At 37.5% G+C, this 23,574-nt stretch overlaps 1 protein-coding gene across 9 annotated transcripts in view; it reads right to left on the reverse strand.

Annotated features, from left to right (window-relative positions):
- Nucleotides 1-652: 652 nt before the first annotated feature.
- The window catches only part of LOC147655869 (uncharacterized), a 46,084-nt gene continuing 23,162 nt past the window's right edge, over nt 653-23,574 (reverse strand). For 2 of the 9 annotated variants that reach the window (XR_015277376.1, XR_015277375.1), the window contains exons 3-7: nt 18,410-18,581; nt 15,600-15,754; nt 10,899-14,493; nt 8,961-9,074; nt 653-1,353 (exon numbers count right to left, since the gene is read on the reverse strand). Coding sequence is in view for 2 of the 9 variants with exons in the window: in XM_086854517.1 (XP_086710643.1) it covers nt 14,478-14,493; nt 15,662-15,754; nt 18,506-18,581 (185 nt within the window). In the remaining 7 variants the exon portion in view is untranslated. Of the gene's footprint in view, nt 1,354-8,960; nt 9,075-10,898; nt 14,494-15,599; nt 15,755-15,883; nt 18,582-22,880; nt 22,921-23,574 lie in introns of those variants that run through there. The other 7 variants (XR_015277380.1, XR_015277378.1, XM_086854517.1 and 4 more) reach the window with 5 other exon arrangements.

Here is a 23,574-nt window from a genome sequence, read left to right on the forward strand (position 1 = left end):
GCTAAACTGCCTTCTCTGAGAAAACATTACTCTCAGTTCTAAAACTTAAACTCTTCTGGAAACTGTACCTGTTGCAGAGCATCAACCCTCTGCATTATTTATATCCACTTTTTATTGCCCCCTTACATTTCCAGGCAGCTGAAAATAGATTAAATTGAAAAGAAAAATTAGGTAACTATTCTTCTATTGATGACGTTTTCATTCTGAGTCAAAAGATCAGAATATGCTAATTTGATACACAGATGACCAGCAGAGAAAACAATTAAAATCTTGCTATTTTGTTCAAATGAACAGAAGATTATTGTCAAGTATAGGAAAAACAGGTTTTCCTGACGGGTCTGACAGCTGCTGTACATGAAGTTATGGATCATGACTAAATCTGGTCAAAACAATAATAAGGATGTATATGGAAAATGAAAGATCCCACCTTTTCTACATATAGGTGAGAAAAACATGGGCCCAGCTGTTGCCTCTATTACCTAAAGGAGTAAAAGTCAGCAGGAATTCATAAAAATATCTTCTACATGCAGAAACATTGCATACAGAGAAAAATTGTAGCCTACATCTCTGGTTTAAGCTATTTTTTTGCCTTTTTTTTAATGAAGGACAATAAATCAACTTTTGATGTTACAAAATCACAAAGCCCACCACAATTTTTATTTTTATTTTTTAATGACAAAATCTCTTTATGAAAAGTCATTATAATGTTGTTTATCCTGTTATTCAAATCTCCTCTTTGCATAGAAACCTACAAAGGTGAATGACTGACATCTTAACTTTTTCCTCAATAGAAAGACTTGGCTTTGTGAATCTCCTTTGTCTCCCTCAGGCAAACTTTGCACACCTTTAACCTTCTGTTCCGCAAGTCTTCTCCTAGTTTTTATCATCTTTTTTTTACAGTGCAAGCTTATGTTCAGCTGAGTGCCCTCTCTGAGATCCCAGTAGCTGCAATTGCTTCTCATGAAGGAATTCCCCATGTGTGTACAAAGCACCCCTTTGAACTGGAAATGCCTGAAAAGGGATTGCATGAGCAGCTTTCTGCAATGGCCAGAGATAACCATGGTTCTCAGGAACTTCCTTCACCATTGCATTGAAAAGACACTGTGGCTCTTCATTCATCACACCTAAAGTGCAAATGTGTTTATTTCAAGTCTGGATATGTAAAAAAATACCTTATTTTCTTTTATGAATAATATTTGTAGCAGTTTCTAGCATGAGCAATGACACGTTGGGTGAACATTCCTTTACAGAAACCATTTGGAGGATGAAATAGTGACAAAGACAAAGAACCACTTCTTCCCAAAGATGGAGTTTTCCAATCCATTTGCTCTTTCAGTGTCATTGGCTATCCATCTAGGGGGAAGAAACAAAACTACAACTCTCTCAGAATCATTTTAATATGTGAAATTATTTTTAACAAGGGCACAAAGGAAATATTATGAGACTGTATATTTAGTCTTCGGCATTTTACAAAATTGTTTTCTTCTTATAACTTTGTCAACAAATCTCTAACAAATTGAGAATATTTGGTAAAACAATAGCAACAAATTGCTGCAGTCACATGATGAACTTTCAGCTGCCAAGTCTCACCCAAGAGAGAATTTTCACAGCTAAACTGCATAAGCCTCAGAAAAATAAGCATTTATAATAGAATTAGTGACAGACTTTCAACTGCAGTATTGGGAATAGTGATAGTTAACAAACTGGTGGTAATGTTTTTATTTTATTCTTTTTTAGAGTTTGCATATGTAATAATTTTAAATAAAACTCACAGCAGACCTCAGCTACCTAGAAGAATAGATTATGGAGGATAACCAAGATAAATCAGAGCATAGATAATACAAAATATATTTAAGTCTCTCTATAATTAGGAAATTCAGCACGGAAAAGTAATTGCTAAAGCACAGAATTAAGTCAGTATAGAAAATTTACTAAGTGCAATTAAATTTAGTTAAACTCAGGTCACCTTTGTAATTCAATGGTTTCAGGTGGACAAAAAACAGTCCAATTTTTTTCACAGTGCAGGAGTACTGACAAAATTATATACCTTTAATATTAGGTAGTGGTAGCATGCATTAGTTGCTAAATAAAAATATTACCTGGATGAACACAAAATAAGTAAAACCTTTTACAAAGCAATTGAGTTATCAGAAGTTCAGAAGAAAAAAAAACCAACCAACAACCTAGCATCAGAATAAGTAGAATGAAATAAGAATATAGACATACACTCAAAATAGGAACATTTTCTTCTGTCTAAAAATAGATTGCACTTTTCATATACAGAAGAATTAAATGGATAGTCAAAAGTAGTGTTTGAGATAATACCTACAGTAAGAATGACTATGTCTTTTAGGATTTTCCCCCTTTTGAATTTAACAATGCAAATTTAACAATGGATTCTGCCCAATGATTGCAAATTTCAGCAGTGACATTCTTGATGGAATAGCCTGATTAGAAAATAATTGTACTTCTTTTCAGCTACTGTTACCTCACCCACACTTTTCATTTCCTATAAGGTACAGTGGCAAAACCGCATCTTTCAACTCTCCCTCTTTTATCTGATGTAGTGGATGACAGGTAATCTAGCTGAAAGTTCCTACAATTGCACCACCAGAAAAACACTGGCTGATGAAATCTGAGCAGTTATCACACTAACCATCACCTGTCAAGCCTCCTGCTTCAATTTAAGGGTGCATCAATTTTCTGAAGAGGAAATCAAGGGCAAAGAATAAAAGCGCTACAGATAAACACTGACAAAGGCCCTTTCTGTTTTTTTTTTTTTATTTATGATGGGATGTACTATCATAGGTTGCTCTGTGAGGTTTTATCAACTGTCCTGATACATCCCAGATAGCTTGGAATTCTTTGGCCATTGATGAAGTGCTATACTTGCACTTACTGAAAGGGCAGAAGATTTCTAACTGAAAATTACTTTCACTAAATACCACAAAGATATTGAAGTCAGAAAGAGCAAGGAGATGGAACAAATGACAGCTGCATATAACAATGAACTTCTCTGTTCTCTGAGAGGGCAGAGAAGGCTGATTAGAGCTGGAACATGAAACAATGTTTTCTCAAAGCCAGGGAGCATGTTGTCCCCCTAAAGTGTAAAGTGTCAGGTACAAAGAGTTCATATGTTCTTCATAATGAAATGTGAACACATTTGCTGCTGGCTGTGTTTCCCATGGACTCTCCCAGTTCTCCACAGTAAAGTATGATGGGACCTTCTTACAGGTGGGGGAAGATTACAAATTTCTCAGGCAAGAGGAAAAGATGCCTCAATATCAAAGTAAGGCCAATTTCAGGGTGAAAGCCTGATATATTCAGCATCACAGACTTCCATGGAATGATAACAACCAATCAGCAGTCAGCCTGACTTCTAGATATGAATGGCGTTGACATTTTCAAATGTTCTTCCTCTTGTTTGCAAAATCAGCAGAGGGAGAGACTCTCAGTTCCTATGTGACTCTGCTAGCTCTCCTGAAGGGGAACAGATGAAACAAGCAACATAAACAGAAGTAATAGCAAGAAAAAGCCAGATTCACATTTGGCTATGAATATATCATGAGACTCTGGTTTTGCCCCACTGTTTCCAGGATCATTACCAATTATCAGAAGAGTATCAATGTGTCCCAATAAAGCCCATGGGGTCTGGTGACTTCCACAGGAAGTTTAACTGAACATGAAATATTCAGATACATGCAACATCTGTTCTAGTCAAGCATTAGCCATAGTAGGTTGTTGTGGGTGCAGAAAAAACACAAGACCTATGGGTTCATGAAGGACCCTTTAACTCAGAGTGACCATTGAGGTTTTCCCTTTTTTTGTTACTTTATTCATTTGTTGAATCAGCCCACAGTGAAGACAAGAAGTGTGGATAAATACTACATGCAGTCAGTCATGTAAAAGCTAGCTGCTTTTCTCAGTTGATAACATGCCAAGTTTGGGGTTCAAGAAGATATAATGGAGATAGATCAGTTCAGCAAAGTTCACAGTTCTCACTGGATAATATTCTTACATTCATGTCAGGCCCAAGACAAGGCCCCTGATGCTGACAACCTTGTCAGGTGTCAAATTGCAAATTCCACCAGTGTTGCTCCTGTCAGGAGTATTTTCAGCAGAGAAATCCTCAGTGGAAAAAGTGACAGTGTCATTTGTAAAGCCTGCAAATATCCACTAACCACAGAGCAACATATTAGGAAAAACTTGTGCATTATTAGTCTGAATTCATCAAGCAATTTGTACAAATTTTTCTCAACAACTGCAGACTGTTTTAGATGACAGCTCAGTAAAATAATCACAAAGAATTAGTGTTGCTGCTTGCCTGGATGACAACATTTCTGAACAGAATAACAGTAATTCCACCAAAAGGATTTCTCTCTTGGGTTTCTCTAGCAATTCTTTAAACTTCAGCTCTCAAATGATTTCTCAAGAAAACAAGCTTTCCCAGCAGAAAGTAATTTTTACTTATCATATTTGTGGAGAAAATTTGAAAACATTATTAGACTGCAAACTATGAACTTCTAAACCAGAAAGCAAGTTCAAACTCTTTCATATTTTTTAACTTTATCAATGTTTTGAAGGATTGACTTACGAGTTTGGGTATCTGAATCTGGCAATCAACAAAACTATAACCAAGAACATCTAGTGTCTGATAAGGGTTCCAGGTGCATATTTAATTAAGTTGAAATGTATGACATCTTCTGGGTTCATCAGTTCTTTTTCTAAATTCTGGAATAATTTTAATAATCCCAAAGGGAAAATAATTTACAAAAAGAAGACGGATATCAGGTTAATCTTCAGGAAATCATGTTATTTTCTTATTCAACCAGCCTCATTTAACAAATATTGTCTATTTTACTTTTGCAAATACGCAGTAGCATGATTTTAACAGTTCATCTTAAGTGATACTAAAAATTAATTACTTACATTCAAATAACTCCATGTTTTGAAACGTTATACTCTTGATCCACTTACATGATAAATTTATCACCTCCTTTCTAAAAAATACAATTAATTTTACCTTTTTTTACAGAGTAAACAAAATGTTCAGGGGACAGGAACTTCTGTCTTGGGGAGGGGCAGAGGTGATAAGATGTGGGAGTAGACTGAGAGGACATCCCTGGCACTGGGCATGTGGAAGGGATCAGAAGAGGGGCTGAAACATGTGAATATAGTAACTACTGCTAGATTACAGTCACACTGCAAGCCATGTGACAGTCCAAATAAATAGGCAAAAAGTATGGCACATTGCTCAAATTTTCCTTGTAAAAAGCAGATTTTTATGTGCTAGGGCATGTCTTATTACAGTTTTAGGATTATTTTAGACATCTGAAAATTTATTGAGATAACTACAAGACTCGCATATTTTGAGAACCCGTATTTGGCCAGCAGCAAGGGTCCACACTTGGGAAAGCATGACAGCACATACTTAAATTCATCACAAATCCAAAATGGTTAGCAAATATTTGCTGAACAGAAGTGGTTTTCTGAGAACTCATGTCATCTTACATTCAATTTACAGTTCCTATGTTTAAACAGCACTACTATCCTGCTGAGAAAATGAAAACTTTAGACTTTGGTGACTAGGCTCAGCCTCAGAGTCTATAGATAGAGCCTGTGACTTTGCAAAATTATTGAATGCTTCAAATGTGATTTGTTTTGTTTTGCTGTATTGTAATACAGCAATAATTTACTGAAATCATTCACTGAAATCTGAACTAGGTTTGGATCCTAAAGTCATAGAAACCCCAAAGTTGCTAGAACCAGAGCCTTGTTTTGAATCCATCTGTATTAGTATGGTGTTTGTCCCTGTAGGGCTTCATGAATGTGTGGAAAAGATTCATACTATAAAAGCAATCTTTTTAGAAAAACATCAATGAAGGTGATGTCTCAGATATAATGAAACCCAGCAAACCCCAAACATAACAAAAATGAATAAATAATAGTACTTGATTTTATTGAACATTTGATGTAGTATTTACAGTACAATATTTTACAGTATTTAATCAGAGGTTTCAGTAAGAAGCTTGCCCAAGCAAATACTACGGGCAAAATTGGTTTATTATTAACCACTGTGCATTATTAAGTAATTTTAAGGAGAGGGAAAAAAAAAAAGAGGTTTTCACAAAAACCCCAATGGCTTAACCTAGATGACAACATCCAAACTTATTTTGCTTTCTTATTTGGCATCTATGAACAGGCATACATTCAGTGTGTATGAAAAATGTCTGCTGTATCTTCTGCTAGATAATGGGGGTTATGGCTAAAGAATTAATGGGGGAAGAGGAAGGGGAAGGAAAAGGGAAAGGGAAAGAGTAAAAAAAACAATCCCCCTCTTTGGTACTTCAACCAAATCATATGTTTCAGCTGCTTCCATACAAAAGACACTAATTGCTCAAAAACTATTTTAAGCATTACTCAGTGGAAAGTCCATGATTTTTGTTACCCAAACTCTGACTGAACTCCTTCTTTCACAATACGCAGGGTTGCCTCTGCACCTGTTATACAGTGTAGAACAATCCAAATCTGATGTAGCTATAATGCAGTGGACAGGGTATGCATTCCCCTAATCCTGCAGAAGTGCTTTAGTGGAAAATGAGAAATATCAGGGAGCAAACTCAGAGAGGTTCATGCACCATGTATGGCCCAAGAACACAGCAGTCATATCCAAGGTCTGCCAAGTGCATTTGCAAAGGACAGAAGGAAGAATTTCCACACTGAGGAATGCAAAGTTACTCTCTTAAGCCCATGACCAAGGTCACTGAGGTGCTGGACCTTTTGTAGCAGGGTCCATATTTTTACCTGCAAATTTAGGCACCCACATGCAGGAATGTCTTGCAGCATGGTGTATAATATGCTTGGGGATAGATTCAGTAGATCAGTTTGTTTTAAACAAGTATAATTTTTCTTTTTTTTTTTTTTTTTTTTTTTTAACAGTGCTGTGCTATTTCTGGGCTGTTGAAGCAGGTTTAGGAAAATCACCCACAAAGTAAAAGGAACATGGCAAAATGTTCCTGCAGTGTGTTGCCTTAATACATTTAAATGATTTAATGACAAGTAGGGGATTACAGGAGAACACAATGCACGCTGGAGGTAGTAAAGGACACCCGCTGCCTGTACTGTGAAATTCAAAATGGATTCCAGGAAGGGAGCACAATGCCAGGCTGCTACAGCTATTGCTCCTACTTCCTATACTATTATTACTGCTCACCAGTCTTGAAGCCTGAATGACAGTGGTCTGAGCCCTTTCAAACCACAGCTAGAAGGTCAATTTTTGTAATGAGAAAATGGAAGTGGTGGTGCAGTGGATCGCTGAACCTTACAGTTTCTTCTATGATAAAGTAGCAGTGCTCAATCAAATTATGGTGTAGGAACACAGTGACAACATCACCACAAAACACACAACAGATGAGCTAACAAAAGCACTTAGATCTGTGTAAACCCAGTGTGATATCAAAGCTAAGTTTGCTACTACTTTCAAACTGCAGAATTGCTGTTACCCCTCACTAGCACAGCAGAAATCTGTAGACTACAGGAAAATCGTGTTGCTTACCAAGCCACTCTTCTATCCTGGGAGCTTAGTGTCACACAGTAAATAAAATCTCTGATTCAAAATACTTATTGAATGAGCTATTCCAGAGAATTAAAATGCCTCATGTGTACAAAACCCTGCTTTGATGAATACTTTAGCTGCACTTGTTCTAAGACTTTGGAACTTACTGCAGGTGAGCAAACCAGCATGAAAAACCTCAAGGTTTTAAAATACTGTCAATAGATCTTCAATTACAGTACTCCAAGGCCACAGTGTCTTTGTGCTTGCGCATAAAGCTTCGCAAAGGAACAAAAATTAACAGCTGTAAGCTACAACTATTTTACCCTTGAAGTCTCACACAGCAGTTTAATGAGTTGCAAGTACCTCTGTATCCTATTCACCGCATCTCTCCACTTTCATGTACAGTAATATTAAGGGTAATGTCTAGCAACAATATTCACATATTCATCAGCTTCACATTTTTACTTTGTTTCCCTTTAACAGACTAAGTGACTCTAATGAAAGGGAGGAAATCTTAGCACAATAAATCTGTGAAAGAAATTACAGACACAAACAAGAAATCTGAGGAATAAAACAACTTGAATGTCAGTAAAATAGTAAGAAATTGGCTGGCACTCTGAAGTACCAGCTGATCAACAGAAAATGTGCATTATTTGCCCAAGCACACCGGATAAGGAGAATTACTTAAAAAAAGCTTGATGATTCTCTTAAATTGCACTTTTTCTAGCGAGAATGATGGAGAAATATCAAGTACTACATGCAGGATACTTTCGTCCATAGTCATATAGAAGAAATAAGAATGCTGGATCAACTGCAGGAGTTAGATAACCATTAACAAAGTCTGATGGATGTATCTTTTTTTTTTAATTTTGAAAGGAGCAAACTACTTTTTTAAGGCTCAAAACCTGCAGATGAGATTTACCCAGAAAGATTTTCTAACACACCAACAAACAGCTAGTGTGAGGGGTAAACTTCTTGTGCAGTTTCTGTCAGCCAGTCTGTACTTTAAGGAATGGTTTTGACTATTCATGTAATTTACTTACACTCTGGCATGTTGTACTATGCCAGGCAGTAAGGGTGAAATATGCTCTGATGCATATTTTCCTATATTGGGGACCATCCTTGGCAGCCTCTGCAGCTCATCTTTGAACAATTCAGAAAGAGCAAATACAAGCATAGCTTCTAAAATATGGAAGAGGCAATATTTCCTTAGCTTACAGCCTACTATAATATCATCTAATTCTGTATATATAGACAATTTTTACCCAATTATTTCTAAAATGTACCAATAAGTAACACAAACTATAATATAAAACAAACATTAATTTACAGTTGTAATATGTTCTGTATTCTACTGAAAGCAAAACATTACAAGGCATTTTGATATTAAGCAACTGAAACTTACCAATCACTTTTGGAGATCTCATTTAACCTCATGACATTTAGGGCCTTAGTTTCTGTCACAAGACTGGTGAAGATTTCAGTGGGAGATCTTCATGATCTTGATCAGAACCTCCAGCTGTTAGGCAAGAGTTCATTTACTGACTTTATTTTCTCAATTTTTGCAAGTCAACTTCCCTCCCCCGCCCCCACCCTTTATGTGCTTTGTTTATGACAGAAGTGACTGTGTTTATTTGCCCTTCCAACAGTACATGGAATCTTTAGGAAGCTTGGGGTGGGACAAAGGCTGATTTTTCTTTTTGATGGTACTGACTGGCTGAACAGCTGAGTCATGACACTTGACTTCTCCATTCCCTTGACTTCTGAGGTTTGCCACTGCTCCCTTGGCACTTCCCACCCTCCAGCAGGCCAAACTTTGATGCAGAATTAGGAGTTCATTTAAATGCATATTGACAACTGAAAGCTTGTTTTCATGTGAAGTTCTATAAAAACTTCAATACTTACTATTTATGAAGCATTTAAAGTGATATTAATACTGTGGGATACTAGTTTCAACAGTAATTAATATGTGTTTTTTGCTGGCATGAAAATTATAGTAACTGCTAAAAGGCACACACTAGAACAAAATATCAGATACAATATTTGCAATCTCTGAGTTCCTTTTAAAATATGGATAGTGTTTTAGAAGTTATCTTCCCAGTCACATAACTAGAACAAGAATTCTTCATACAGACCTTTAGAAAAAGCTAACAAGCTGGACTTTCAGCTCCTACAGGCACAGCCAACCAGCCACATGATTTGATTCTTCGCACACATCATAACCAGGTCTTGGTTACGTTCCTGCATCACTGGGCTGAGAACAACAGAAAAGTCTCCCCAGAACATACTTTGTTTTTAAAAGATATTAAATATTTTTTTTCTTCTGAATAGTCTGCACTCCCACTGAAATCAATGACAACTGGAAGCAGTTAGCAATTCCAAGGACTATGCTCTACTTGCTAAATACTTCCATACTGCTACAGAATACAGCATTATTTTTTAGTTACAAAGAAGCCAAAATTCACCCAAAAGCTTTCTTTCTCTCTTCAGTCTAAATAATTTTTCAAGATTAGAATTCTCCTTAATAGCATTTATTTTATTTTTTTAGAGCTAGAGTTAGAATATCTCCTTCTCTTTGAAAGTCTTATGATAGGCCTATTAGTCTGCAATTACTGCTATTCATATATTCAACTATTTATTATGCAAACAGCCTGCTTTTGCAGTAGGTGTCCATTTGATTTCTCTACTTATATTCATCTATATGTTTTGTGTCCTCAATTAATCAGCAGGGATATCACTTAGAATTTGCCCCTCTGGGGCAAGAACTGCTTTATGCCTGAAGTTAAGCTTCCCTGCTAGGTCAGAGAAGAAGGACTATGCATGCAGTGATGTTGAATTTAATCAGATTCCTGTGGGCAGATCCTGCAAGATGTCTACATCATTTTGAATCAGACTTTGCAACAGTGAAACAATTACTAAGGAATAAAAATACTTGAGAATTTTTTTAGCACTGAGTCAATATTCAGGTAGAACACAGGGCCTGATTTAATCTCACAGAAATTAGATTTAATGGATGACTGGTTGTAGGTCATAGGGACCCCGGTGTCAGACTCACCAGACAAGACATAGCTCAGCGCCTCAAAGGGATAAATGTCTTATCCACAGTTATTAGATGTGATAAAATCTGTGACCCAAAACACTGCCCTTATGCACAGGCCTTTTTAAGTGCTACAGGTTTGTCACACTGCTGAGGTAATTCCATGAATAATAGTGTCAGGGAAGCAGAGTATTTCATTCATGCTTTGAACTGCAAGGGAACATGCAGAGCACATGTACCACAGCTCCCACTGAGTCTCTGTAAGTAAAGTCAGAACCAGGGACTGCAGTAGATTCTGTACCTCACCTTTCGGCCCTCAAAGCGCTCTTCTTGGGAAACGCTTTCCTTTAACTGCTGCAACTGTTCTAAGGTGGTAAAGGGAAAATTCAGCTCTCTGTTTTTCTGGTGGGAGCAAGCAGAAATTTTAAAACAGCACTCTAGCACACTGAAGACTGATATCTAACTGTTGTTGTTGTTTGCCAGTTGGAGGCCACCACTGGGAAAGGCCTGTTAAAACCATCCTGCAGCCATGCAACCGGTGTGTATACAAAAAAATCCTCACAACAAAATTCCTTCTCTTGTTTAGGGTGCCGGGATGTGGGGGTTTGGGTTCTTTTTAATTTTTTTTTTTTAAGAATTAAGTGTTTACATTAAATTATATCAGACACTATCTTTTAAATCATCTTTAGTGCTTGTCTTCAGGTCCAAGGAGCATGTATATTTAATTAGCTAAATATTAATCTAATTTTAAATTTAAAAAAATACAATAAGCAAGTTTGCAAAGAAATTTTTCTTATCAGAGACAGAGTCACCAAACAACATTTTTTGTCTGAGAGACAGTTCTTGTTATTTCTTGTGCTCATACATATTATTGCCCAAAGTGAGCTGTCCCTTACTGGCTGGTAGGCTCAGAAACACTATCCAGTCTCCTGGACAGTCCCACCCACAATGAGGATTCAGGCCCATCACTGATATATCAAGGAATTACACAGAATTAAAAGCTGGAATTTCACGTGACAAGCCTATCCCTTTCATCCCACTGATTTTTTATTACAGGAGTCTTAAAGTTCATAGCATGTCTTTGTAGCTCATTAGTCATGGTATATATCAGTTGGCAGGGGCTAGATTGGAAACAAGTGGTCAGAAACAAGCTAAAATAAGGAAACAGTAAGAGCTTTTTCAGCTGGGTGCATGTCTTGATTCTTTGATACATTTCTGTGAAAGTGAGGACAAAGTGAGGAGCTCAGCAGATTGGAGAACAGCAAGGTCACAGACCTTGACACGATACACAGTCATGCAAAATATATATGGCAGCTGACACTTGGATAGAATGACAGGGTTGCCAGAAGGGTAGTAAAAAAACAACTATGAATATCTATTCTTTTTTGTAGCCCAGAAGATGAGTTAGCTGGGCACTGAACAGATAAAACTGGTGGCTGGTATCTGTTGCCATTTAACAACATGCTGGTCAGCTTAAGCCGAGGCACATTCAGCTGCTTCATCATAAGTATTTTGTTGCCTAATAGGCCAACTCCTCCTCACTTCAACTTTGTTTCCAGAGTCTGCTTCCCTTCTCAGAGCCCTGTTTCCTCACGTGGCAACACCATTCCTGTTTCTTGACCTTATCTTGGCTTTCTGCTCCAGTTCTATGCAAACCTCCAGCAATAAAATTCATAGTACCTGCATGTTCCATCAGTCCCATCAACAGCCTTCTTACTGTTCCAGAGAAGAAAATAAAATGCAGAGTGACTGTCCCATAAATCACAATTTTGTATGGTGCACATTCCATGTTAAGTGTAGGGAGCAACAGTAAAATTGCCTGAGAGGATATTCCTCTATTGCAGCTCATGCAGTTCTGTGACTGGTGTGAACAGTTTACTTCATAAAATAGCTTGGCATTTCTAGTCATTCCAAAAGCCAGCCCACCCATTATCTTCAGCAAGGCCAACAATTGCTCACAGGTCAAGCAGCCTCCAGGTATTACAACACTATCATTGCTGGTTGCATTAATAATCAGTCTATCCTTGTGTAGGAGAGATGAATTCCCTTTTATAATAACTTTGATACGAGTTGTTTGATTGAAGGGAGTTTATAGAGTGAGACATAGGTATGTTTTCAGAGAGAAGAGAACAAATATGTGACAGACGTCAGTCATGTTACTTAATGCACTGCTGGAATGAAACACACTTGAATGCTACAGGATAATAGTTTCACAAAGACATCCAGAAGAATATTAAGCAGAGCATGCATAATGGACCCACAGACAACCATTCAGACATGCAATTTTTAATCAGGGTTACAAAGTAAACTTTCAGGACAACGTGGCTTATCATTTGAAGGGTGAAGACATACATTTTCTTGTTGCTTATGTTCTTTATTTCCTGCTTGCTTGTTGAGCCATTTGTTTTGAAGGAAAGTCTGTGAGAACGCTGACAAAGTTGGGACAAGCCAACAAGCCCAACAATCAAGCATCCTAGGACAAAAGTGCAGGAAGGTAAACAAAAGACAGGACCTAGAAGTATTTCCCTTGCACCTTTCTCCACCATGCCAGGTATAATCCACCAAAAGCAGGTTCAGCTCATTTTAAATCAACTTTGCTTCACCCAGGAAGCCATTCATGTCTTTCTTCATCTATCACCATATTCTGAGCAAGCAAAATGTTGAACAGTGAGGCAAATATTACTTAGTGGTTTCTGAGCTAGTAGAAGAAAGACCACAGTAATACCTGTCTTTACATAAAATATGGTACTGGCAACAATACAGTGGAAGAAGAATAGCTGCTGCTTGCCAGAGGGTACCAATTTTTGGAAAAGGCAAACATATACCAGGCAGCACCTCACACCACCTTCTGTGAATGGGATCATTTGCTGGTTGCCAACTTCTAGATCTCTTTTAACCTCTTGAGGCTTTGAATAGATATTTGATTCTCTTTGGACAGACACCAAATTAAACTAGTACTGAAATGTATTTGGTCAATTAGGGAGAGATTTAAGACAGATACTAAGAACTGTTTATCTGATACTTTTGTTTCCTAGTGATTGTACAGGTCTATTATGGCTCTTAAGAGAAAGTGGTAGCAAGAAATGCAGTATCAGTTTATCAGCAGAGATATCAACAGTGCTCAGATAAAGTCCTTGTCTTCAATAGTCTATACATAGACACTTTCTTTTATAATGATTTTTACAAAGTGAATTCATGCAAAAGCTTTATTCTCAGGCTGTGTCAGGAGCACAAAACCCACATAGGATATCTGCTTCTTTTACTCTGGATGTGTATGAGGAAAGAGAAGAAAAGATTGCTAAATTTGCTCTCTATTTTCCAGAAAACACTTTTGTATCTGATTCTCTGAAAGGCTTCAGGTTGTCAAATATAAAATAAAAGAAGTACTCCTTCTACTTTCATTAGAAATTCTTAACTAATGACAAAATCATTAAGGCAGAGCATAGCCAGGTGTTCATTAAGTGTTCAATAAAACAGAACTCAAAAATGTCCATGTGGAATTCTTGTTACTGAAACAAGTGTTGCTTGTTGTTGATATCCTTCCCATTACAAGATTCCCCCCCAGAAAAAATACTTAAATTACAAATTTAAAATTTTACAAAATACAAATTACAAATACTGGAACACACAGCATAGTGTGCCTGAGTTATGATGCAGGCTTAAAGACTTGCAGGAACAGCAAGAGACCTGCTGGACCGTGAGCTTCAGTCATCATAAATCATCTTAAGGCATTATTTTCCGTAAACATCTTGGAGGCATTTAAGTACAATCACAGTACAGTAAACTCCTTTTTTCTCATCGTGCAGAGTGTGAATGTTACTTGCAGGATGAACCTTCTCCAGGGGCTGTGCAGTGAATAAAGCTGTTGTCAGTCAGAGTCTTGTCTCACATATTGAAGAAGCTGGAGAGTAAAAAGAATGTAGGAAACACAAGGGCAGAGTCATGGTTAACAAAGTTACTGCTGAAGAACAGTATTCTTTCTGTGATGTTGTTTAAGTTTCAGAAATCAAACTCCCATTTTGGACAATGTCTCGAGACTCTGAGAATTAGTTCCATTTATTAGCCTTTGTTATGCCAGTTCTATAGCTGTAAATTTGCATGGCTTTGGGATTTCCTGCTCTCCACAGGCTGTATTTCACCAAACAGTACATTTGTATAGAACTAGTGGAATTTTATTGCCCAGCAGTCATAAAATGTTTTATTGCATGTGCAGTTTCACACACACAAACTCTGAAGAAGTTATGGATAACAAACATTTTTAAAATTAAATTCTCTAAAAAATCCAGATAAAATTTATAATCCCTGCTACTTTCAATAAGTTAAATTCCACTAGATTTCACAAATGTTATTTCCATTCCTTTCCATCTTTACATGCTGTTCTGTCTTTCCCTAATGATAACAAAATAGAGTAACAAGATAAAAAAAAATTCTGTGAGTTTCTTGAATCTGCTGGATATACTGCCCAGAATGGAAAGCCTTCATTCATGACATATAAGCAGTTCTTCACCCCTCCCACGAATAAAGTTCCCCAGTGCAAGTCCACTGAAATTAATGGAACGAGCCCTGTTGTTTTTAAATAGGCTTTGACTAAGGGATCTCAGTGGTTGTTTATCAGCTGGGTTTATTCTGTTTTTCGTTGCTGTATTCATACATAATTCCTTGAAATAATATGAGCAATTTTTACATTTCACTGCTTTCTACATTTCTTCAAATTCTAATGCAGTGCATTTGCTACAAATGCAGATATCTTTTTTTAGCTCCATTTAATGTTCAGCCTCTGCATTTGAGCAGACCACTTTGTCAAGTCAGTGAATTTGGTACAACGAGGAGACAATTTGTTGCCTCCTTCTGGGGTCCCCAAAGACATCAATTAACTCAAAGCACGAGTTCTGACAGCACAAACAGGAAGAGTTAACCCCCCACAGTTATTCTTTATATTAGTCAATCCACCCTCCTCATTCCCTCCGTCCCTCTTCGTTTTCCTTTCTAATGAACAGGGACAGATACCTCTTTCTACTGAGATACTTCCACTACAATGACAATTCCCTGGCTCTCCCCAGGTGATTTACTTTTCAAGCAGTGCCCACTTATTGATCTCTTCTGTGACAAATTTCAACACATGCACAGTCCTGGCAAACATTTCTGGAGATGAATCCCTCCTGCTGTTCAAATAAGAGGATTATTTTTTGCAATGTATTTCAAAAAACGGTTCCTGGTATAGAATCACTTTCAATAAACTGTGCAAAAATTCATCTACTAACAAGTTAACAATAATTACTATTGAAATAATTACCTTTATTTTTGCTTATATATATCTGTATAAAGTTTAATTTACATTGATATTCTTCTAAACTTTGACTCAGGAAAGATTTTTTAATTTTTTTTTTTAAACTGCAAAAACTTGTTGTTTTCTGATAGAGTATCTAGAACTAGAAATATTTCTGTTTAAAAACTGATAGCAAATATGAAGATATTTTGTAGTCCAAATGGCAGGTAAAAATTACTTTACAAGGAAGCCACCTATAATAAAACATTTTCTGAGAAATAAACATGTAGCCCCCTCGTTTACATACACTAAAAGTTCTCGCCAGTTCACTCTGACCAAGTTGTAGACAAGAATGGCCTGGGAAGCACATTATGGCAGTGTTACATATGATAAGTATTAGGGCCAAGTACTGAAAATAGAGTTGGAAATAAATCATAATTTAGCCTCAGAAAAACACCACCAGTCACACTTTGTATCTTTTTTTTCACCAAACAGTGGTTGGTGACTTTACAAGATCTGGTACAGATGCCTTTCCCCACAGTGGCACTAAATGGTTCTGATCCCCAATTCTTGCTGCAAACACATAACCTGAAGTATGGCCTTTCCAAAATACCTGACACACAGCTCTGGGTTTTTATTATCAAGAAATTTTCCACAAATTATTCCTGAACTTTTGCTAATGTTATCAGCTCCTGCTTTTCCCTGGAGAACCCAGACCCTACTTCATGGCACCTGGCTGCCAGAATAAGCATCACTTGAATCAAATTTCACCTGGAACAATTTATACAAACTGGATACAATATTTTTTTTTTTATCACTGCTTGGTGCATTGTTATATCTTGTGTTGCCAGACTGATCAGAAATCACGGTCTTCCTAAAAGCAAAATTCTGCTTTTCCAGAAAAAAGAATTCAGATAGTGGTGCCTTCTATGGTACCAGCACTTCATGGTCTTTAATTCTTTCCTTTCAAATGCTCCTTCTCATCTAATTCCTCAGTAGAATTTCCTTTTAATGCTTCCTCCCTTCTTCTAACCACAGTCTGACCTTCTCCATCCTGTTTAGTCTTAATGTCATAACATGCTGCTCCTTTCCTACAAGACCCACTGTATTTTGTTGCTCTGTTCTCCCCTCCCTATCTTTACATAAACACTTAAAGAAGTCATTTCAGGCAATTTAGAAAGCCTTACTCCTCAGCTTCTAGGGTCTTTCTCTTATGAAGAGTCCAACTGAATCACTAGATCTTTTCACACAGCAAAGCTGTGGAAAAGAGAATTTTTCCCCCAAAATATGTCTTTTCTGAAATGTTAGCCTAAACTTTTCTCCAGGGATGGTTCCTAAATCTCTAATTCATCCTTATAATTAGCCAAGCAAACAAACTATCCCAACACCCAAAACCCCCTCACAAATACTGTTAAGAACTTTTGTCTCTATTTAGCAACAAGTTTCCACTTCATCAATTGAACATAATTGAGCTTTTCCTTGAGAAGACAAGTTATAAATAGCTGAAATTAAAATTAATAATTTATGTCAGGGTTGTTTGGATTTTGGGGTTTTTTTGTTTAAGATTAGCTTCATTTTATTAAGATTGGGGTTTATCTGGATTTAAAGTGTTAAGAAATTTTACACATCTTAAGCAATTACCCCAGATCAGCAGACCTCATCTTAAAAAAATGTAGCAATCTGGCAACAAGAGCAATACAAACCATGAGAGGTTTTTGCCTTTTACTCTCCCAATTTGTATTATAATCATATGTGTCTTTAAATCATTACCAACATTTTCAATTTGCAATTCTGTTAATGTATCTAGGTTACTATTGGTAAAATATCTGGCTGGAAGATACATACAAAGCTTACCACATATTGGGCAAGTTTTGGGTATCATCTGCTTTTATTTAAAGCAAAAAAATAGTGCAGTGTTTTGGTTCAAAGCTTACTTTTTGCTTAAAACTTGATTATTGGCAGCTAATTTTTCAAATGTTCTCATACCCTGAAGTCTTCAAACACAGCATTTCTTCAGTTCATAAAATTAAAACTTCTAGCAGTTTAAGGGAAACTTGCACAGATCTCCCAGTCTGTGTAACAGAGTCAGTCTGTTTCTATTTCCTTGCAGGGCCATTTAAAGAGAAAGGCAAACAGGAGGCTTTCAAAAGACCAAAGGTTTCTGCTCACTGTGTGTCACAATGGGAACAGAAAGCAAAACTGGAGCTGCACTTTCTCCCAGACTTATTTTACAGTCTGAGCCTCTGCATGAAACACGTGTCCTTTTGCAACATCCCTTGTTTTTACAGCCTGCAAATGGCAGCAGGCCACAGCTCCCTCTGAATTTCACATTTACCACTGAACTGAGTGGCAAAATTTCTAAGACGCTGCCAGCACCCATTGAAAAGTGCTGCTCCCCTGTCCAGAAACACACACGCCAACACACCCAGGCCATTCACAAGCAAGCAGAAGCAACAGTGACAGTGAGTAACTGTCTCTGCAGGAATTAAGGAAAGCAGGTGTAAGGCACTCCAACAGGGAATTGTGCAATTTGAATGTGATTTGCTCTCACAATCCAGTTTAGACACATCTTCTTTGAACTCTATGTGACCTTTGTGACCCATATCTCTTAGGTGGGAAGGTTCAAGAAGAGAGGGAGAGATTGTACTTCCTCCTTCCTGTCTCTCCAGAAGTGAAGCATTTATCCGGTGTTTCATCTTCAGTACTTCTGACATCCACTGCAACTAAATAACACAAGAATTGAGCAAGTTTTAATGAACTTTGAAAAGTTTAACATTTGAGTATAGATTCAGGAGGACTTTGTATGTATCCAAACCTGAGTTCTCCTCTGTAACATACACCAACACTCTAACTTGTACATTAAGCTTTGCATTGCAACAAACAAAATTAATCACAGCTGAGGAACTGAGCGAAACTTGCCACAGAGAGCCCAATGTAAAGTAAGTAAGCACTTTAAACATTCTGTCTCCCTTGTCATCTAAACAAAATAATTGAAAAGTTTTGAGGTGAAAAATTTTCACATATCAGACCATTACAAGTTATTAGAGCATTTTCCAGGGGCTGAGATAAGTAATACTAATGAGAATGTGGATAAAGAGGAGCAGCACCACAGTGGTTTCCCCACTGCCTCAGGCAGACATCTCCTCAGACCTGCAGCTCAGTTTGTGTCTACAAGAAAAGTGCAGGGAGGGAGCAGAAGCAGTGCTGTGAGAGAGAGGCAACAATACAGGGATGGGGAGAGTGGGAGGGTGATGGCAAAAGCCCAAGGAATGGTGGGAGTGGGAATGGAAATGGAAATGAGGGAGAGAAGAAAGCAATAGCCAGGAGATCCACATAAAGCAGGTTGTGAATTACAGGGTTACGCATGGTAAGCCATCTGTCACTTCTCCTCAGGCAAGGATACTTGTTTGGTAGTGAGATGGATAACATTTGGCTGTGTTTCCATAGCAAGCATTCCCTTACTCCAAGAGTAACCAAATTTTAACTGGGACAATCCCACTGCTTTTGAAGATGCTTGGGAGGGCCATATGCTTTGATCAAAGCCATCTACACTACCAAAATCACAAAGAAGATGTCAAAGCACATCACTAGACATCCAGACTGCCTGTCACAGTCCAGTCAGCACATTCGTTCTCCATCCAAGACAGTCACAGGCTCATCACATGATTGGCCCTGTGTCTGAAAAAGCACAGTCTTTTGATTTGTCAGTTTACTTCCTTCTCCACCTAAGGGCATGGCTTTGATAGAGTCTCCATTCTTATTATCAGATCTCCTATAGTTTAGATGTTTGCTAAACTTTAACCTCATTATTTTTTTCCTCTCATGGAGCCATCCTTCTTTTCTAGCATTTGTATAATGTGCTGGTTTGGGCTGGTATAGAATTAATTGTCTCCAGAGTGGCTAGTATGGGAGTATGTTTTGAACAGTGTTGATAATACAGAGAGGTTTTTGTGATTGCTGAGCAGGGCTTGCACAGAGACAAGGCTCTGCAATTCATACTGCCACACTGGAAAGGAAACTGGGGGTGCACAGGAAGTTGGAAGGAGATGCAGCTGAGACAGGTGATTCAAACTGCCCAGAGGAATATTCCAGACCATGTGGCATCATGCTCTCTACATAAAGTGGGGAACAAAGGAGAAAGAGGAGGGGCTGATCTGGGTTCAGAAGGGGGGGGGGGAGGGTCTGGCATCAGTCAGCAGGTGGTGAACAATTGTACTGTGCATTGCTTGGGTTTCCATTTTATTATCATTATTATTATTATTAGCATTTATCATTATTACTGTATTTTACTTTATTTTCAATTATTAAACTGATCTTATCTCAACCTACAAATTTTACTTTGATTCTCCTCCTCATTCCACCAGGTTTGGAGGGGAAGAGTGGGGGGTTTGAGCGAGCAGCTGCAGGGTGCTTAATTCCAGCTGGGCTTAAATGACAATTGCTATAGCTTAGAAAAGCACTAGCCAAGGATAGAAATCCTACCGCTACTGATCCTCTCCAAAGAGAATTGAAAAGTGAATTCCTGACCCAAAAAGCAAACACTGTTGATGTAAATATATCCCTGTTTTCAGGGAGAATTTAACTGGCAGAGTTCTATATTTGATTTTTTTTTTTTAATGATAATTTAGTGTATGTTAGAATAGACATAGAAAGACATTGGGTTCAAACCTGCTTAAAGCAGGGCTAACTTCAAAGTTAGATTAGGTTTCCCAGGGTCTCCTCCAGCTAAGTTTTTCACACCTCAAAGGGTGGAGATTGCATGGCCTTTCCAGTGTTAAATCAACCTCCCTAGGAAGAAACACTTTTCTTCAGAGGAATTTCCCTTGTTTCAACTTGGGTCCACTGACTCTTGTTCTGCTGTGCACCTGCAAGAAGGGTGTGGCTTCATCTTTTCTATAAAAGAGATGAAAACAAAAAATTGATCTCTTTTTAGCTATCTCTTTTCCAGGCTGCAAAAATGCAGCTCTCTCAGATTCTTCTCATATGTCATCTGCTCAATGCAAATGTTTGCATTTTCCTAATCTGTCAAATCTTAATGGAGTATTTTCACTGTTTGAAATTATGGATCCTAGTGGATGTATCACAGTGGGTAATCCTGACAGAGATGCAGTGAGCAATCAAATGCTGGCAAGGTCCTAAGAAGCTCTCTCTCTGCTGAGGAGAGGGTTTCACTCTGAGAGCTATCATACAATTTAAGACAAAAAGACACTCAGGCCTTTTTGTTTTCTGGCACGATTTTTTTCTCAGACCTTGCTATCACTGAAATTTATCTTGATTTCCCACAAAAGGGCACTGATTTAAGATATCTGCATTCCAAATCTGATTGCCACCTGCGCTGTTGTTTTCACTACCATATTTGCAGTGGTTTATTCCTCAATACTATGATTTGATCTTACCCTCAAAATATGCAATACTGCACCCAGGCAAGTACCTTGGAAAAAATCAATTACTACACATGCATGCACAAACTCAGTAGCTTTTCTTTTGATGATACACCACACTGCAGATTGCATACACAAGGGCAGATTGAGCTTTTAAGAACATAAAAGCACTTAGAGGACTTCACTGTTTAACAGACACAGACTAATCTCTTCCTCTCTGACAGTCAGGCTTCAGAGTTGACCATGTGTGCATACAGATACAAGATAATGAACAGATACTTATTCTATACAGAATTCAAAAGTAGAGTGGAAAATTCTCCCATTTCTACTGTGTGAAATTTCAGATATCTTGCTGCAGTAAGATAAATTGTTACCCTATATAACTGTAGCTATTCTATCTAATAGTCCTTCCCACAAGTGAATTGTGCATCTCTCATTATAAGCCATTTACAGTCTTGTAAAACACGTGCCTTTTCAGTCCTCCCTTTCCTTAAAGATAACACAACAGTGCAATGAAACGTTAGACCATTCAGTGCACACACGTCTATCTCTTTGCACTGAGAATGAAAGCTGCTTCCTACAATTTGAAACATTTCCACAACGACTAATCTCCGTCTTCTAATCAAACAAGAGAGCGTGCTCTATCATTTAATTTATTCTCAGTGTTTGGAATGAGCCAGCTGCTTAAAGGGAAGTTTGTTGACTTCCACCTAAATTCTTATCTGCATTAGATGACTAGTAGTATTATAACAAATAAACAACTTAATAAACACAAAAAATGCTTATCTAAATGTAGTTAGTGAGAGTTATTGAACCAGTTAATTTACCCTTAGTTTTCTGAAAAAGATAAAACTCTCTTATCTCACTTAAGTCACCAGGGAAATTAACTTCTCCACTATCAAATCTCTGGCAAAGTCAACACTCGTTGAATGGCTACTTGTAGTTCCTTTGATTATCTCCTCTATGTAGATACCTAGAACAACCACTCAATGACCTTTCTTATTAATTTTGCTTTTGGAATGTAAGAAAGTTAGAGCACTGCTTTATTCTGCTCACTTTCAGTTGTCCTTTACACAGAAAAAGAACTTTAAATCCTATAAATATTTTAGGTTTTCTCGGGAGTTTTCTTTCACCACTGCCAGCTGTGGTGAATTAAATAGGTCTCATTTTGTGCCAATGTAGGCAGCGTTAGGAATTGAAAGTCAGCAGCTCTAACTGCTCTGCTCAGACAAATGAGCCCCAGAAATGTCCCAAAGAGGTTCAGAATGATCCTGCTTAGGCAGAGCACTGTTGTTTGTCAGGAGGGCTAGACTGCCCCTCCTGTGAAACCTACCAGACATATAATGTGGGTTCTCATACCGATTTTCAGCATCAGTCAAAGTCATTCTCACTTGCATTGCAATGTTCAGGCCTCTGTTTACATGGCTTTAGGTTTTTCAAACAATTTGGTTTGGTTTTTTTTAAAAAAAACAGAACAACCCATGGCAGCCTGATGTTCACTTTCAGAGTCAGCCCATAAATCAGCAAGAACAAAATGGCAGCAATTCTCTCCAGATATAATTGTAATTCAGACTACCTAGGAAAGACATTTAAAACTTCTCATGTCACTGAGTTACTGTCTTTAAATAATAGTGCACTTACCTTAATCTTGGAACTTCTCACCTGGAATTTTTTCTTCTCTCTGGTATTTTAAAAATAGAAAAATACAGCACTGGCTGTCTAATCAAAGATATTTCTGAATTTGCATTTTATAAAAAGAGGGGTTTCTAAATCTTAGAGACAATTGATTTTTTTTTCAGGAATGAATTTCATGTGAATGAAACTGTTTACAAAAAAAACATGCTTTTTCACCAGCCAAGAATCACAAGACGAGAAGCATCTACCACCAGAGTGAAACAAACACAAACTAGGTAGTGTGCATCTGGTTAAAAATTTGTACCTGATCTCTATCAGGAAGGATATGGCTAAGCCCTATTCACCACTTATTACTTTGTATTAATTCACTTACTGAATTATGCAGCATAAAGAAAACCAAGGAACTCAGAACATATATCTAGTTCATCACAACAATATTTTGAACATTATTTTTACGGAATCTTAAGATCTTGCCTGCGAAGAGATGCTTCCACACTGAGGGCAAACATCTCTGAAGGTGATAGTAACTTAAACATCTCATCTGAAGCACACAGCTTTGTCATGTTTCATAAGCATCACTATTAATGATGTTTTAGTTTAAAATTAAATTAGAATTCTTTGCTTGGATTTCAAAGCATTAAGCATAGTTAAAACATTCTGAAGATCAACCTTTAAATATTAGCACTCAAACACCCTCAAA

The sequence above is a fragment of the Cyanistes caeruleus genome, chromosome 1, assembly GCF_971803275.1.
Source record: "Cyanistes caeruleus chromosome 1, bCyaCae1.hap1.1, whole genome shotgun sequence".
Classification (NCBI taxonomy): Eukaryota; Metazoa; Chordata; class Aves; order Passeriformes; family Paridae; genus Cyanistes; species Cyanistes caeruleus.